This window comes from Hyperoodon ampullatus (genome assembly GCF_949752795.1).
Source record: "Hyperoodon ampullatus genome assembly, chromosome: 5".
Taxonomy (NCBI): Eukaryota; Metazoa; Chordata; class Mammalia; order Artiodactyla; family Ziphiidae; genus Hyperoodon; species Hyperoodon ampullatus.
In genome coordinates, this window is record NC_136918.1 from 43734991 (window position 1) to 43749158 (window position 14168).

Consider the following 14168-nt stretch of genomic DNA (forward strand, 5'->3'; position numbering starts at 1 on the left):
CCAAAAGAAACCAAAGGAGCAAAAGCAGAAGCAGAAGTTGGGGTGGAACTGGTTATCTTGGCAGCTTTTCTTCCAAAGTGCTGCCTATTTGGAAAGTTATGAAATATGATCTCACCACTTCTTTCTGCTCTAGAGAATCCAATTTGCTTCTCCTTTTCTTCTTTTGAGAGCCTGTGCTTGGTTTCAGACCGTTTTTCTTGGCAGTTATATGAAGGAAATAAAAAAGGAGACACATGACCTCACCTGCTCCAGTACCTTCCAGAGCCTGACAGAAGAGCTAGGCTTCCTGTGCTTGGCTTTCTTTAGCCTGATTCATTTTTCAATCAAGGAAAACACATTCTCTCAAAATAAGGGAACGAAGGAGCTTTAGGCAAATCCATAGCTCTGTGTTGTACACATGTTTACAAATCTGGATAAACTTTCTGTCTTTTTTTTTGTTTATTTTTACTGAAGTATAGTTGACTTACAATGTTGTGTTCGTTTCAGGTGTACAGCACAGTGATTCAGTGAATCTTTTTCGTATTCTTTTCCCTTATAGGTTATTACAAAATATTTAGCATAGTTCCCTGTGCTATACAGAAGGTCCTTGTTGGTTATCTGTTTTATATATAATAGAGTGTGTATATGTTAATCCCAAGCTCCTAATTTATCCCTAAATCTTTGTTAACTGTGAAGAATTTCAAGAAAAGCAAACTGATATATTCTGGCCAGTGATTTTTAACCTTTTTTGGGGTCACAACTGAAAGCTATGGACTCTCTCTTTGGAAAAATGCAGACTGATTTACACATATACACACATGTTATACACTCCTAATCAGCACATATTTCTGCAAGTGATTTTAGGGATTTATGGACCTTCCTGAAGTTGGTCCAGAGTCCCCAATTAATTCTTTTCAAAGAGAAAAACTAAAAATTACCCAGGTAGTTGAGGCCAAAAGAGACAATTAGTCGCTAATTAATCAGTAAATTATAGGATTTCAGGACCTGAAGGAAAAGTAGAGATCTATGCTCTAAATATTTTTAAATGTCAATGTAGTGTTTTGCTTATTGGTAGCAGTGGAACTTTCTTTTCAAACAAAATCTTCTGTGGAACACCAATATTTAAGACAGATCAAAATAAAGCCATTCTAGTTGATAAAGGTGCTGGAAGACTGGATCCCACCCTCTCCACTGCCCCCGTGCCACCTCTGACTCATGAAGGACAGTTGAGTAACACTGATCTGGGCCCACTCTGCCAGTCCATGGAGCCATACTGGGACTCCCAGTCTCCAGTACTGTCCACATGCCCAGATGCTCCAAGTGAGTGAGCACTGGCTGCTCAGATAACAGTCTTAACACCCCAGAACCCACCTATTTCTTGACCCAGTTGGGAGGACTTCAGAGATCCCGCTGATGAGACGACAGCACACCTGCCCCACGGCCCAGCCTTGGTCCTAATGTTCTCCTTAGGCAGGTAACCCTCCCATTCAGAGGTGTTGAAGGGAAAATCTGTGGCCTCTACCATTGAAACGTTCACGTGGTCCCGAAGGCGGCAAAGCAGGGCCTCTGCACTGAACTTAACACCAGGCCCTGGCCCCTTGTAGGACACTTTGTACTTGTTCATGCTCAGATAATTCTTCCAGATCTTTTGCAGCCTGGGGATAAGGTTTTTGGTGGAGCTGTCCTTGTTCCACACCTGGAAGGTAGCCTCCGGCTTGGCCTTGGGACCACTGAGGGTCTGGCTGCCCCTCTGGGGGTTGTGGGTGCCGCTTGAAGACACAGATTGGGAGCCAAACCTCAACATCTGGAATTCCTTGGTTTGAAGTTTAAGGGACTCATAGTAACTCCCTTTCTTCTTTTCCTTCCATACACAGATGATTGCAAACAGGAGAAAGGCCAGCACACAGCAGCTGAATTTTTTCTTCAAGTTAGTGTGAATCATAATGAAAGACATGTTCAAGGAAGCCACGCTGTCCTGAGCAGGAAAACAGGCCTAAAAAAAAGTGAGACAAGGCAGAAAATGATGTAAAGAATATCTAAAAGTAATGACGGGCTGAGCAATGGCTTTAGAGTGACAAGAATTGAGTTCCAGTCCAGGTCTATCTCCCACCAGGTCTGCAACCTTCAGCAAGTCTTAAAAAAAAAAAAAATCACCCTCAGTTTGGGCTTGAAATGTAGAAAGTAGTGCTCAGACACTCCCGTCTTCCTCTCCGAGCTGTGAGCACTTTATGGACTTGCACACCACTCCTTTGTACTCCCTGAATCTTAGTTTCCTGTTGTCTTGGTCTAGCTCCCTGACTGCTCTCTGAGCTTCTTGAGGTCAGGAATCACATTTTATACATTTGGTTTGTAGGGCCTTACACTATTTGTTCAGGGAAGGCATACAAGCTTGAAAAACTAAAAGAAAAAGGCAGAGCAGGCTGAGGGGTCTACATCACAAGAAGCCAAACTCCCTAAAAAGGCCCAGCCTCCTTTTAAAATTGCCAGAAAGAGACCTCTTGCCATAGACAAGTGTCATAGGTTTGTGATGCATCTCTCTAAGGCAGGGGTCCCCAACCCCCGGGCCGAGGACCGCTACTAGGAACTGGCCACACAGCAGGAGGTGAGTGGCGGGCTAGTGAGCGAAACTTCATCTGCTGCTCCCCATCGCTCCCCGTGGCTCGCATTACCGCCTGAACCAACCATCCCCCCACACCCCGCCCTCCCCCTCCCATCCATGGAAAAATTGTCTTCCACGAAACTGGTCCCTGGTGCCAAAAAGGTCAGGGACCACTGCTCTAAGGGCTCTGGTGCTAGACTTCTGTGTGAGAAGAAAGCCAAGGGTCAGCTTCACAATATAACATTCAGGTTTATGGAGTTCTGCATGAGTACTAGCAAGTGGCAGGAAACTGACTCACCTCACGGTGGAAGATGGGAACTCCTGGTAAAATAGCAGATATGTGACCAATTAAGGAAATGAAAACAAAAATGCATTAAGCATACAAGAGGTTATTTCATTCAGTTTCATCATAAACCGGGGGCACTGTGATGTACAACTTCAGCGAACACTGTGTTTATAATAATCTAATATGAAGGGCATCTCCTGAGCTGTGCAGAAAGGCCCTGACCATTACCACCCATGAAGGTGCTATAATCTCGATTTTTATAAATAAGCCACCTGAGGCTCTGAGAAATTAAGAGAAATGCCTAGGATCATAGAGCTGAGTGAATGGTAGCATTGAGATTCAAATCCAAGTGCACTTGATTCCCTAATCCATGACCCTTTCACTGTATCATGTATAGAACTGCTGAAAGTTCTGGAAAATGGATATCACTAAGCAAATAGAGCCTGAACAGGCCCCGTTATATCTGGGTAAAGACCTACTTAGTTTTCCCAGAATTTATTGTGAAACTGAATGGAAAATGGAGTACTTTGAACTCAAACAATGTCTGTATCTTCTGGAAAACATTAAATTCTTCCCTAAGTATCTAGGTTTATTTACCGTAATGAGTCTAAGCAATCACCCCCAGGGTTTTGCTAACTGATTAGGAATCAATACAACAGTAATTAATACAACATTGTAAATCAACTATACTTCAATTAAAAAAAAATTCAGAAAAAAACATCTATAGTCCATTTCAATGAAGCCTGCTCCTAAGGATATCAGGAATAAAGTGGTAGGAGTACTGAACTGGGTATCACAAAACCTGGCTTCTTGTCCCCATTCTTGGTGACACTAGGCAAGCCTCTTCACCTCTCTGCACCTAAGTTTCTGTGTAGTAACCATCTCTGCCCTGTCTCATTCACTGAGTGCTGGGAAGACCAAACGAGAATGGTGTTCATGGGCTTTGAACTAGGTAAATGTAAAGGCACAGAAGGTTAGAGCAGCCCCTAGGCATGAGGGCCACTGAGGCAATGTGGGACAGCAAACGATGGTGGAGTGGAGCACTGGCCATGGCTCATCAACCTGAACTCCAGGGCCTTCACCAAGTATAACTAAAGTATAATTATAATTGAAGTATAGTGCAGTTATAATATTAGTTACAGGTAGGAAATGTAGTGATTCGATATTTTTATAGATTATGTACCGCCATTACAATATAGTTGGCTATAATCTCTGTGCAGTACATTACATCCCTGTGACTTATTTATTTTATAACTGGTAATTTGTACCTCAAATATCCTTTACCTATTTCTCCCATCACCCCCCCATTGTCCTGCCCTCTGGCAGCCACTAGATTGTTCTCTGTGTCTGTGAGTCTGTTTCTGTTTTGTTTGGTTGGTTTTTTAGATTCCACATATAAGTGAAAACATACAGTATTTGTCTTTCTCTGTCTGACTTATTTCACTTAGCATAATACCCCTTAGGTCCATCCATATCTCAAAATGCAAGATTTCATTCTTTTTTATGGCTGAGTAATATTCATTGTGTGTGTATATCTATATATATATATCACATATTCTTTATCCATTCACTCAGGATGCTTCCATATCTTGGCAACTGCAAATTATAAATAATTCTGCATTGAACGTTGGAGTGCCTAAATCTTTGAATTAGTGTTTTTGTTTTCTAGGATAAATACCCAGGAGTGGAATTGCTGGATTGTACGGTGGCCCTATTTTTAATTTTTTAAGAAAACTCCATACTGTTTTCTGTAGTGGACAAACAAATTTACATCCTCACCAACAGTGTACAAGGGTATCCTTTTCTCCACATCCTTGCCAACACTTATTTCTTGTCCTTTTGATGATAGCCATTCTGACAGGTGTGAGGTGCTATCTCATTGTGGTTTTGATTTGCATTTCCCTGATGATTAGTGGTGGTAAGCGCTTGTCTTCTTTGTCTGACGTTAACTGACCATATGTGCATGGGTTTATTTCAGTCTCTCAATTCTGTTCCATTGATCTATGTGTCTGATCTTTTTTTTTGCCAGTACCATACTGTTTTGATTACTGCAGCTTTGTAGTATAGTTAGAAGTCAGGGAGCCTACCACCTCCAGCTATGTTCTTTCTCAAAATTGTTTTGGCTATTTGGGTTCTTTTGTGCTTCAATACAAATTTTAGGATTACTTGTCCTAGATATGTGAAAAATGTCATGGGTATTCTGATAAGGATTACATTGAATCTGTAGATTGCTTTGGGTAGCATGGACATTTTAACAATATTAATTCTCCTGATCCATGAGCAAGCACAGTATATCTTTCCATTTGTTTGTGTTGTCTTCAATTTCTTTTATCAATGTCATAGTTTTCAGAGTATAGGTCTTCACCCTCTTGGTTAAATTTATTCCTAGGTGTTTTATTCTTGTGATATGATTGTAAATGGGATTCTTTTCTTGATTTCTCTTTCTGATAATTTATTATTAGTATATAGAAATGTAAGAAATTTCTGTATATTAATTTTGTAGCCTGCAACTTTACTGAACTCATTGATTAGTTCTAAGTTTTTGGTGGCATCTTTAGGGTTTCCTATACATAAAATCATGTCACCTGCCAATAGTGATAGTTTTACTTCTTCCCCTCCAATTTAGATTCCTTTTATTTCTTTTCCTTTTCTGATTGCAGTGGCTAAGACTTCCAGTACTATGCTGAATAAAAGTGATGAGAGTGGGGATCACAGAGGAAATGCTTTCAGCTTTTCACTGTTGAGTATGATATTAGCTGTGGGTTTGTCATAAATGGCCTTTATCATAATAATAATTATTATTATAAATGGGATGTTCCCTCTATACCCACTTTGTTGAGAGTTTTTATCATGAATGGATGTTAAATTTTGGCAAATGCTTTTTCTGCATCTATTGAGATGATCATGTGATCTTTAGCCTTCATTTTGTTCATGAAGTGTATCACATTGATTTGTGGATATTGAACCATCCTTGAATCCCTGGAATAAATCTCACTAGATCATGATGTATGATTCTTCTAATGTATTGTTAAATTCAGCTTCTAATATTTTGAAGAAGACTTTTTCATCTATGCATCAGGGATATTGGCCTGTAATTTTCGTTTTCTGTAGTGTCTTTTTTAGTTTGTGTATCAGGGTAAAGTTGGCCTCATAGAAGGAGTTTGGAAGTGTTCCTTCCTCTTCTATTTTTTTTTTTTTGAATAGTTTGAGAAGGATAGATATTAACTCTTCTTTAAATGTTTGGTAATTCCCCTGTGAAACTGTCTGGTCCAGAACTTCTGTTTGTTGGGTTTTTTGGTTTTTTTGTTTGATTGATTTCTGATTCAATTTCATTGCTAGAAATTGAACTGTTCAGCTTTTCTATTTCTTCCTGATTCAGTCTTGGAATACTATATGTTTCTAGGAATTTATACATCTCTTATAGGTTGTCCAATTTGTTGGTATATAATTGTTCAAAGTATTCTGATTGTATTTGTGATATTGGTTGTAACTTGTCTATCATTTCTGATTTTATTCAATTGGGCCCTCTCTCTCTTTTTTTCTTAATAAGCCTAGCTCAAGTTTTGTCAATTATATTTATCTTTGCAAAGGACCAGCTCTTTGTTTCATTGATCATTTCTATGATTTTTTAGTCTCTATTTCATTCATTTTCCCTCTGATCTTTATCATTTCTTTCCTTCTACTAACTTTGAGCTTTGTTCTTCTTTTTGTGATTCCTCCGGGTGTAAAGTTAGGTTGTTTATTTGAGATGTTTCTTATTTCTTGAGGTATGCCTGTATCACTATAAACTTCTCTCTTAGAACTCCTTTTGCTGCATCCCATAGATTTTGGATTATTATGTTTCTATTGACACTCATCTCAAGGTACCTTTTTTTTTTTTTTTTTTTTTTTTTGTGGTACGCGGGCCTCTCACTGTTGTGGCCTCTCCCATTGCGGAGCACAGGCTCCGGACACGCAGGCTCAGCAGCCATGGCTCATGGGCCCAGCCGCTCCACGGCATATGGGATCCTCCCAGACTGGGGCACGAACCCGTATCCCCTGCATCGGCAGGCGGACTCCCAACCACTGCACCACCAGGGAGGCCCTCAAGGTACCTTTTTATTTCTTCTTTGATTTCTTCATTGACCCATTGGTTTTTAGTAGCATGTTGTTCAGTCTTTACATATTTGTGTTTTTCCAGTCTTCTTCCTGCAATTGATTTCCAGTTTCATACCACTGTTTGAAAAGATGTTTGATATGATTTCAGTCTTCTTAAATTCATTGAAATTTGTTCTGTGGACTAGCATGTAACCTACACTGGAGAATGTTCCATGTGCACTTTAAAGGAATGTGTAGTAAGGTAGATAGCTAGTGGGAAGCAGCCGCATAGCACAGGGAGATCAGCTCGGTGCTTTGTGACCGCCTGGAGGGGTGGGATAGGGAGGGTGGGAGGGAGACGAAAAAGGGAGGGGATATGGGAACATATGTATACATATAACTGATTAAATTTGTGATAAAGCAAAAAATAAAAAAAAAAAAAAAAAAAGAGGAACAAAAAAAAAAAAAAAAAAAAAAAAAAAAAAAAAAAAACAAAAGCCCATTCACAACATCCTGCTACCCTGAGCCCCAGAGCTGGACAGGTTCTGTCCTTCCCATTCTGGGTTTTCCTTGAGTATGTGAACTTCCTAGTATCCTTCTAATAAATTCGTTTTAGCTGAAGCTAACAAAAAAAAAAAAAAAAAAAAAGAATGTGTATTCTGCTGTTTTGGGATGCAATGTTCTATTGATATCTATTAAGTCCGTTTGGTCTAATGTGTTTTAAGGCCAATGTTTCTTTATTAATTCTCTATCTGGATAATCTATCCATTGATGTAAGTGGGGTATTAAAGCCCCCTACTATTATTGTGTTACTGTCAATTTCTCCCTTTATGTTTATTGATATTTGCTTTAAGAATTTAGGTGTTCCTATTTTTACAAATGTTATGTCCTCTTCTTAGGCTGACCCCTTTATCATTATGTAATGCCCTTCTTTGTCTTTTGTTATAATTTTTGTTTTAAAGTCTATTTTGTCTGATATGAGTATTGTTACCCCAGATTTCTTTCCATTTCCTTTTGCATGGAATATCATTTTCCATCCTTTCATTTTCAGTCTGTGTGTCTTTAGTTCTGAAGAGAGTCTCTTGTAGGCAGCATATATATATGCCTTTTTAAAAAAATCCATTTGCCTTCCCTATGTCGTTTGATTGAGGTATTTAGTCCATTTACATTTAAAGTAAGTGATTATTGATAGGTGTGTACTTATTTCCATTGTTACTGTTCCAAGTTGTTTTTGTAGTTCTCTGTTCTTTTCTTCTTCTTTTAGTCTCTTCTCTTGTGGTTTGATGCTTTTCTTTGGTGCTGTTTCTTTTTTTTCTCTCTTTTTTTTTATGTGTGTGTGGTGTGTGTGTGTGTGTGTGTGTATCTATTGTAAGTTTTGTTTTATGGTTACCATGAAGTTCACATATATTTATATATAGATAGATACATAGATATAGATTTATTTTAATCTGGTAGTCACTTAATTTTCAATATATTCTAAAAGCTCTATGTTTTTTACTGTCCAATATTTCATATTTTTTACATATTTTACATCTTTTGTGTATCCCTTAACTATTATTGCAGTTACAGTTGATTTTACAAATTTTGTCTTTTAACCTTTATACTAGATTTTCAAGTAGTTGATCCATTGCCTTTTCTATATATTGCCTTTACCAGTGAGATTTTCTTCCTTCATATATTTTTTTATTTCTTGCTATAACCTTACTTTTTCACTTAAAGAAGGTGTTCACTTAACATACCTTGTAAGGCCAGTTTAGTGGTGATGACCTCTTTTACATTTCTGTTTGTCTGGGAAACTCTTTATCTCTTCTCCAATTCTGAATGACAACCTTGCCAGGTAGAGCATCTTTGGTTGTAGGGTTTTTTCTTTCAGCACTTTACATATATCATGCCACTCCCTTCTAGCCTGCAAAGTTTCTGCTGAAAAATCAGTTGATAGTATTAAGGGGGTTCCCTTGTATGTTACTCTTCGTTTTCCTCTTGCTGCCTTCAAAATTCTCTCTTTGTCTTTAATTTTTCCCTTTTAATTATGACCTCTTGATATGTAACCTATAATGGAATAAAATCTGAAAAAAAATTAACTAAATCACTTTGCTATACACTTGATTTACAATATTGTATTAGTTTCAACTATATTTGAATTAAAAATTTTAAAAAGGAATAAATCTCTATTGCAGTGTGAAAAAATATATGTTGTGATATGGATCTTTTTGGGTTAATTTTGTTTGGGACTCTCTATGCTTCTTGGACCTGGATATCTGTTTCTTTCCCCAGGTTAGTAAAGTTTTCAGCCATTATTTAATCAAATATGTATTTTTTTCTACCCCTTTTTCCCTCTCTTATCCTCCTGGGACCCCTATAATGCAAATGTTAGTATGCTTGATGTTGCCCAGAGCTCCAGTAAACAATTCTCAATTTTTTTAAGTCTTTTTTCTTTTTGATGCTCTGATTGGGTGATTTCCACTATTCTGTCCTCCAGGTCATTTACGTGTTCTGTATCACCTAATCTGCTGCTGATTCCCTCTAGTGTATTTTTTTTTCATTTCAGTTATTGTATTATTCATCTGTGACTGGTTATTTTTTATATTTTCTAATTCTTTGTTGAAGTTCTCATATTCCTCTATTCTCCTGAGTTTGGTGAGCATATTTATGACCCTTGCTTTGAACTCTGTATGGTGTATGAGGTAAATTACAATTACTTATGTTGGTTTCATTTTTTTTTTTTCTGGGGCTTTATCTTGTTTTTCATTTGGAACATATCTGTCCCCAGGGTGCACCAGCGGCCGCCATTCTGGGAAGTGCTGGAACTGCAGGGGCTAGAGTTACAGCCTGGTGTGGGCCAGGACTTCTCCCAGGGTGCACCAGGGGATGCCACCTCGGCAAATGGGGGACAGTTGGAGGAGCCACGTACAGGCTGAGGGGTAGCCTGGGGTGTGCTGGTGTGGTCTTGGCTGGCTGGCTAGAATGTCAAGTGCTTTTCAATCCACTGCCTCTGCACTGGGACTGGGAGCAAGTAAGTTTGTGCACAAGCTCTTTAAGAGCATAGTCTCAGTTTCCTACAGCCCTCCAGCTTGCCCAGTCATAAGTTTGAGAACGAGTTAAGGGGGCTTATCTTCCTGGTGCTGGTCCCCAGGGCTGGGGCCCCCAATGTGGAGCTTGAATCCTTTGCTCTTAGGAAGGACCTCCAAGTTTGTGATACCCTCTTCTTCTGTGGGTCACTTGCCAGAGGTATGGGTCCTGACTGGATTGTGTCTCTGCTCCCTCCTACCCACCTTGGTGTGTTTTTTTCTTTATATCCTTAATTGTATAAGAGCTATTCTGCTAGTCTTCAGGTCGTTCTCAGAGAAAGTTGTTCTATATGTAGTTGTAGTTTTGCTGTGTCTGTGGGAGAAGGTGAGCTCAGCGTCCTCCTACTCCACCATCTTGATCCCACCTCACTGAGACTCTAATTTAAGCACCAAACAATGCTTCCTACCACCACAGACCTCAGGAACCAGTGACTCTAGGGAGGATGGGTGCTTACCTTGGGCCACCAAAGTTTTGGAAGTGATGAAATGTACACAGAGGGAGAATTCAAACATGAGATGAAATGGGGGAGGCGCTTGTTGCATCATCAGAAACCTAAGCAATTCAATTTCCCCAGACACCCAACACAGCTAATCATAGGACACTAAGACAGCTGAGGAAAAACTAGAAAAGAAGGGAAAGTAGCATTTGAGAAGTGCCTACTATATGGTAGGCACTCTACCTGCTTTATCTCATTTAATTTTTACTATACCACTATGGGATAGGTATTAACAGCCCCTATTGAGAAAATGAGGAAACAGGCTTAGCAAGGATACAGGGCTTCTCTGAAGTCAATAGCTAATCAGTGCTAGAACCAGGATTCCAACCCAGGTCTGTCTGACTAAAAGTCCATGGTCTTTGGGTTAAAGAACAGGCATTGTGAAAAAGCACAGTGAATAGTCAGTGTTGACCAACTAGGACTCAGAAATCAGGATCTCTAGTGACACAACTGCTGGAAAGTCACAGAATAAACACCCTCACTATCAGCACTGACACTACTAATTGCACTGTTTTACCAGTCAGGCAACCCTTTCACAGCAATTAGGTTTATGAGACCCAGTATAACCCTGTGAGATGAGCAGAGAAAATTTTATTAGTTCCACTTACAACTGAAGAAACTACAGTTTTGTAAATATAGATAATTTTCAAAGCTGCATGAGTGATTTGGAAATGATGGAGTTGGGACTTAACTTTTATGTGTATGAGTGAAATAAGTCAGGAGTTAGGGAGGCGGTGCCTGGTTCACTGTCTCACTGGGCTGAGGCTCAGAGGGGTTTGTGTTCGACTTCCTGCCAGCACCCACTCTCCAAGGTTGAGTTTCCCAGGAAAGAAGAATTCCCCAAACCTTCAACCATAACACAGTCTTAAAACTTTAAGAAAGCCTCAGCCTTCAAGGCCAGTGCTCTGTCGTGAGTGCCTCAGGGCACTCATGTGAAACCTCATGTCAGGGCTCCCAATTCTCTTGACCACCACCCTCTGGTGAGGTTCCAAGTCTACCAGCTGGCTGGAGCTTCTGGTCATAGGCACTTAGAGCTTCACTCTCATCTCTCAAGCTGCTCTAGAGAGACAAGGACTTGAAGAAGTTTCATCTAAGCAGCCCAGACTGAAGGAAAGGACTAGTAAATATTTCTCCGCAGATTCTTCGGGAAATCAGCCCAAGTTTTTAATTTCCCAATCACATCCCAGATTGCCTTCTTAAGCCTCTAGGACTCTGCACTGCTGTAATCTCCCCCCTTGTCCATTTGCCTGGCAACCAGACAGAATTACCTTTCTGCTTCTGGCCTCCTGTGGAGCCCACCTCCCCTTCTTGGTCTCCCAGCAAGAACAGCAGCACTGTTCTTGCTCCCTGCTGCTTGCCTCTAGTGTTTAGTAATGCTTGCTTTCATGCTGACCCCCTGCTAGAGGGAAACTCCTCCTGGTTCATTTCTGACACTCCGGTGCCTGGCACCATGCCTGGAACACAGTGGGTATTCAATAAAGGGTTCTTGAATTGATGGGACTGTATCAACGAACACTTACGAGCTCACCAGGCTTCTAGAAGAATAAGTAACAACTCGCATTATCACCTACAGAGAACAAGCCAACACTGAACCAACAGAAAGAAAAATCCCAGCCAAAGTAGGGCTCCCGCCCTAGGCTACTCATCACTGGATGCCCAGTAGCAAATGCAGGGCTTGGCCATAGTAGGTGCTTTAAAAAGGTAGACTGAATTACAGAATAACTTTAAATCTTACATTTATAGTTTATAGAAATAGGCAAAATAGGCAAATCACTTATCTCCACCCCTCATTGACTAAGGACTTGAAAAAAAATAGAAGAAGAAAACAGAAAAGTTGTAGCCAGACTTTCAGCCCCTCTGTGGCTCCTCACCAGTGCACTCTGCCGTGCCGATCCCAAATAGAAAATGGACCCCCGTGCTGCCTCCATATCCCACACCTCCAGGTGTTCCTTACCTGCTTCTGGCTAATCCCCCTGGGGCTGCAGGCCCTCCAGGTCCTCAGGAACCAGCACTATTCCCCATGGGAGGAATGTTTGCTTTATTGGGTCTGGAGGCCAAGGCTCATTTTTCTCAGGATGATCAAAAAGCATCTACAAAGGAGAAAAAAAAAAAAGATGAGTTAAGTGCCATTTTCCAGCAGGGGCAGAGTTAAAGATTAACAAGATAGACAGGGACGTCTGCTACACGCCCCGGAAGTCCCAAGAGCTCAGAAAAAGAGAGACAAAAGCCAATTACAGGTGCAGTGCTCTGGGTCCATAAACAGCACAGAGAGCCTAGAAATAGTCCGATACTAGATAAGAACATGAGCAAGCACCACAGACCAACCTGGGAAGAGAGGATTGTTTAGTCTCTGGTCTGAGCATACATAAACAGCAATTTGGGGAAGAGACGATTCAGTTCATCCCCAAATGAACTCTAAACAAACTTTAAAAAATTATTTTCAAAGAATATTTAATGATACATGAAAGTTCTATCAGTATAATGTTAACTGAAATTCAGAAAAAATACATTTTTTAGAATTCACATGTGAGAAAGAGAAAGGACAAAAAAAAAAAAAAAAAATACACCCTGGATGGTAGAATAAGGAGTAATGAGGGTTTTCATTTTTTATAATTTTTTGGTATATTCCAAATTTCTAAAATGTACACGTGTTACTCTTAGAGTTGGAAAAAATTCTAAAAATATAATTTTTAAAAGCTAAAAATAGAACTCTATATTTGTTGGCTCTCTTCTTTCTGATGGAATGTAGAAAAATAACAAAGGAAAAGTTTAATAGTCAGTTGCATGAAAATTCCAACTTGTATACAATAAAAAATACTGTAGTAAAAAGGAAGATAAACTCAAGGTGTGCAAAGGGTTCAAACAGTAAAAGCCTCTAGAAATGAACAGGCAATCAACATGAACAGACAAATCACAAAACAGAAAATACAATTAATGAGCATATGAAATTGTGATTACTCTTGAGAGAAACTCAAAAGAGACAACTGAACATTAAGATACTAGTTTGTAAAATTAACATTAGCCAGCAGTTTTCAAAATGATTAATACTCATTGCCAGACAGATTGTAATGAAGTTGGTATATTTCAAGAGAGCAGTAGAAATTAATTTAACTTTTTAAGAAAGTAATCATGCCATAGAACTAAGAGCTCATGACTATGAACCAAGTTATTGTACTTCCAGGAAAAAAAAAAACCGAATAAATAATTCAAAGGGAGAAAAGGTTATACATTTCAGTTTCCTCATATATAAAATAATTCCCTACCTTACATGGCTGTGGTGAGAACTGGAAGAAGATTCATGAAGTAAAGAATGAGTTTTATAAAGCAATATGCATGTGCAAAAAGAAAAATAGCTTTCAGTTTCAAAATGATTTATAATGGTGAAAAATCTATGGTTAAGGGACTTCCCTGGCTGTCCCATGGTCAGACAGAACTTTGCCTTCCAAGGCAGGGGGTGCAGGTTCAATCTCTGATAAGGGAGCTAAGATCCCACATGCCTCATGGCCAAAAAACTAAAACATAAAACAGAAGCAATATTATAACCAATTCAATATCTCCAACAGTTTTGCCTAAATTACTCAACATAAAGAAAGTCAAACTGAAAGATGAGAATTTATCTCTTCTCAGTTTGCTCATCACCTGTTTTCAGGTCTCAAGCATGT

General features: G+C 39.4%; 1 protein-coding gene across 1 annotated transcript in view; it reads right to left on the minus strand.

The window, feature by feature from the left end:
* The window catches only part of ST6GAL1 (ST6 beta-galactoside alpha-2,6-sialyltransferase 1), a gene marked incomplete at its 3' end in the record, with an annotated part of 59924 nt that extends 47425 nt beyond the window's left edge, over nucleotides 1-12499 (minus strand). Inside the window, exons 1-2 of the mRNA XM_079705352.1 lie at nucleotides 12461-12499; nucleotides 1351-1972 (exon numbers count right to left, since the gene is read on the minus strand). Coding sequence (XP_079561478.1) covers nucleotides 1351-1933 — 583 coding nt within the window. The 5' untranslated portion in view covers nucleotides 1934-1972; nucleotides 12461-12499. The remainder of the gene's footprint in view (nucleotides 1-1350; nucleotides 1973-12460) is intronic.
* Nucleotides 12500-14168: the final 1669 nt, after the last annotated feature.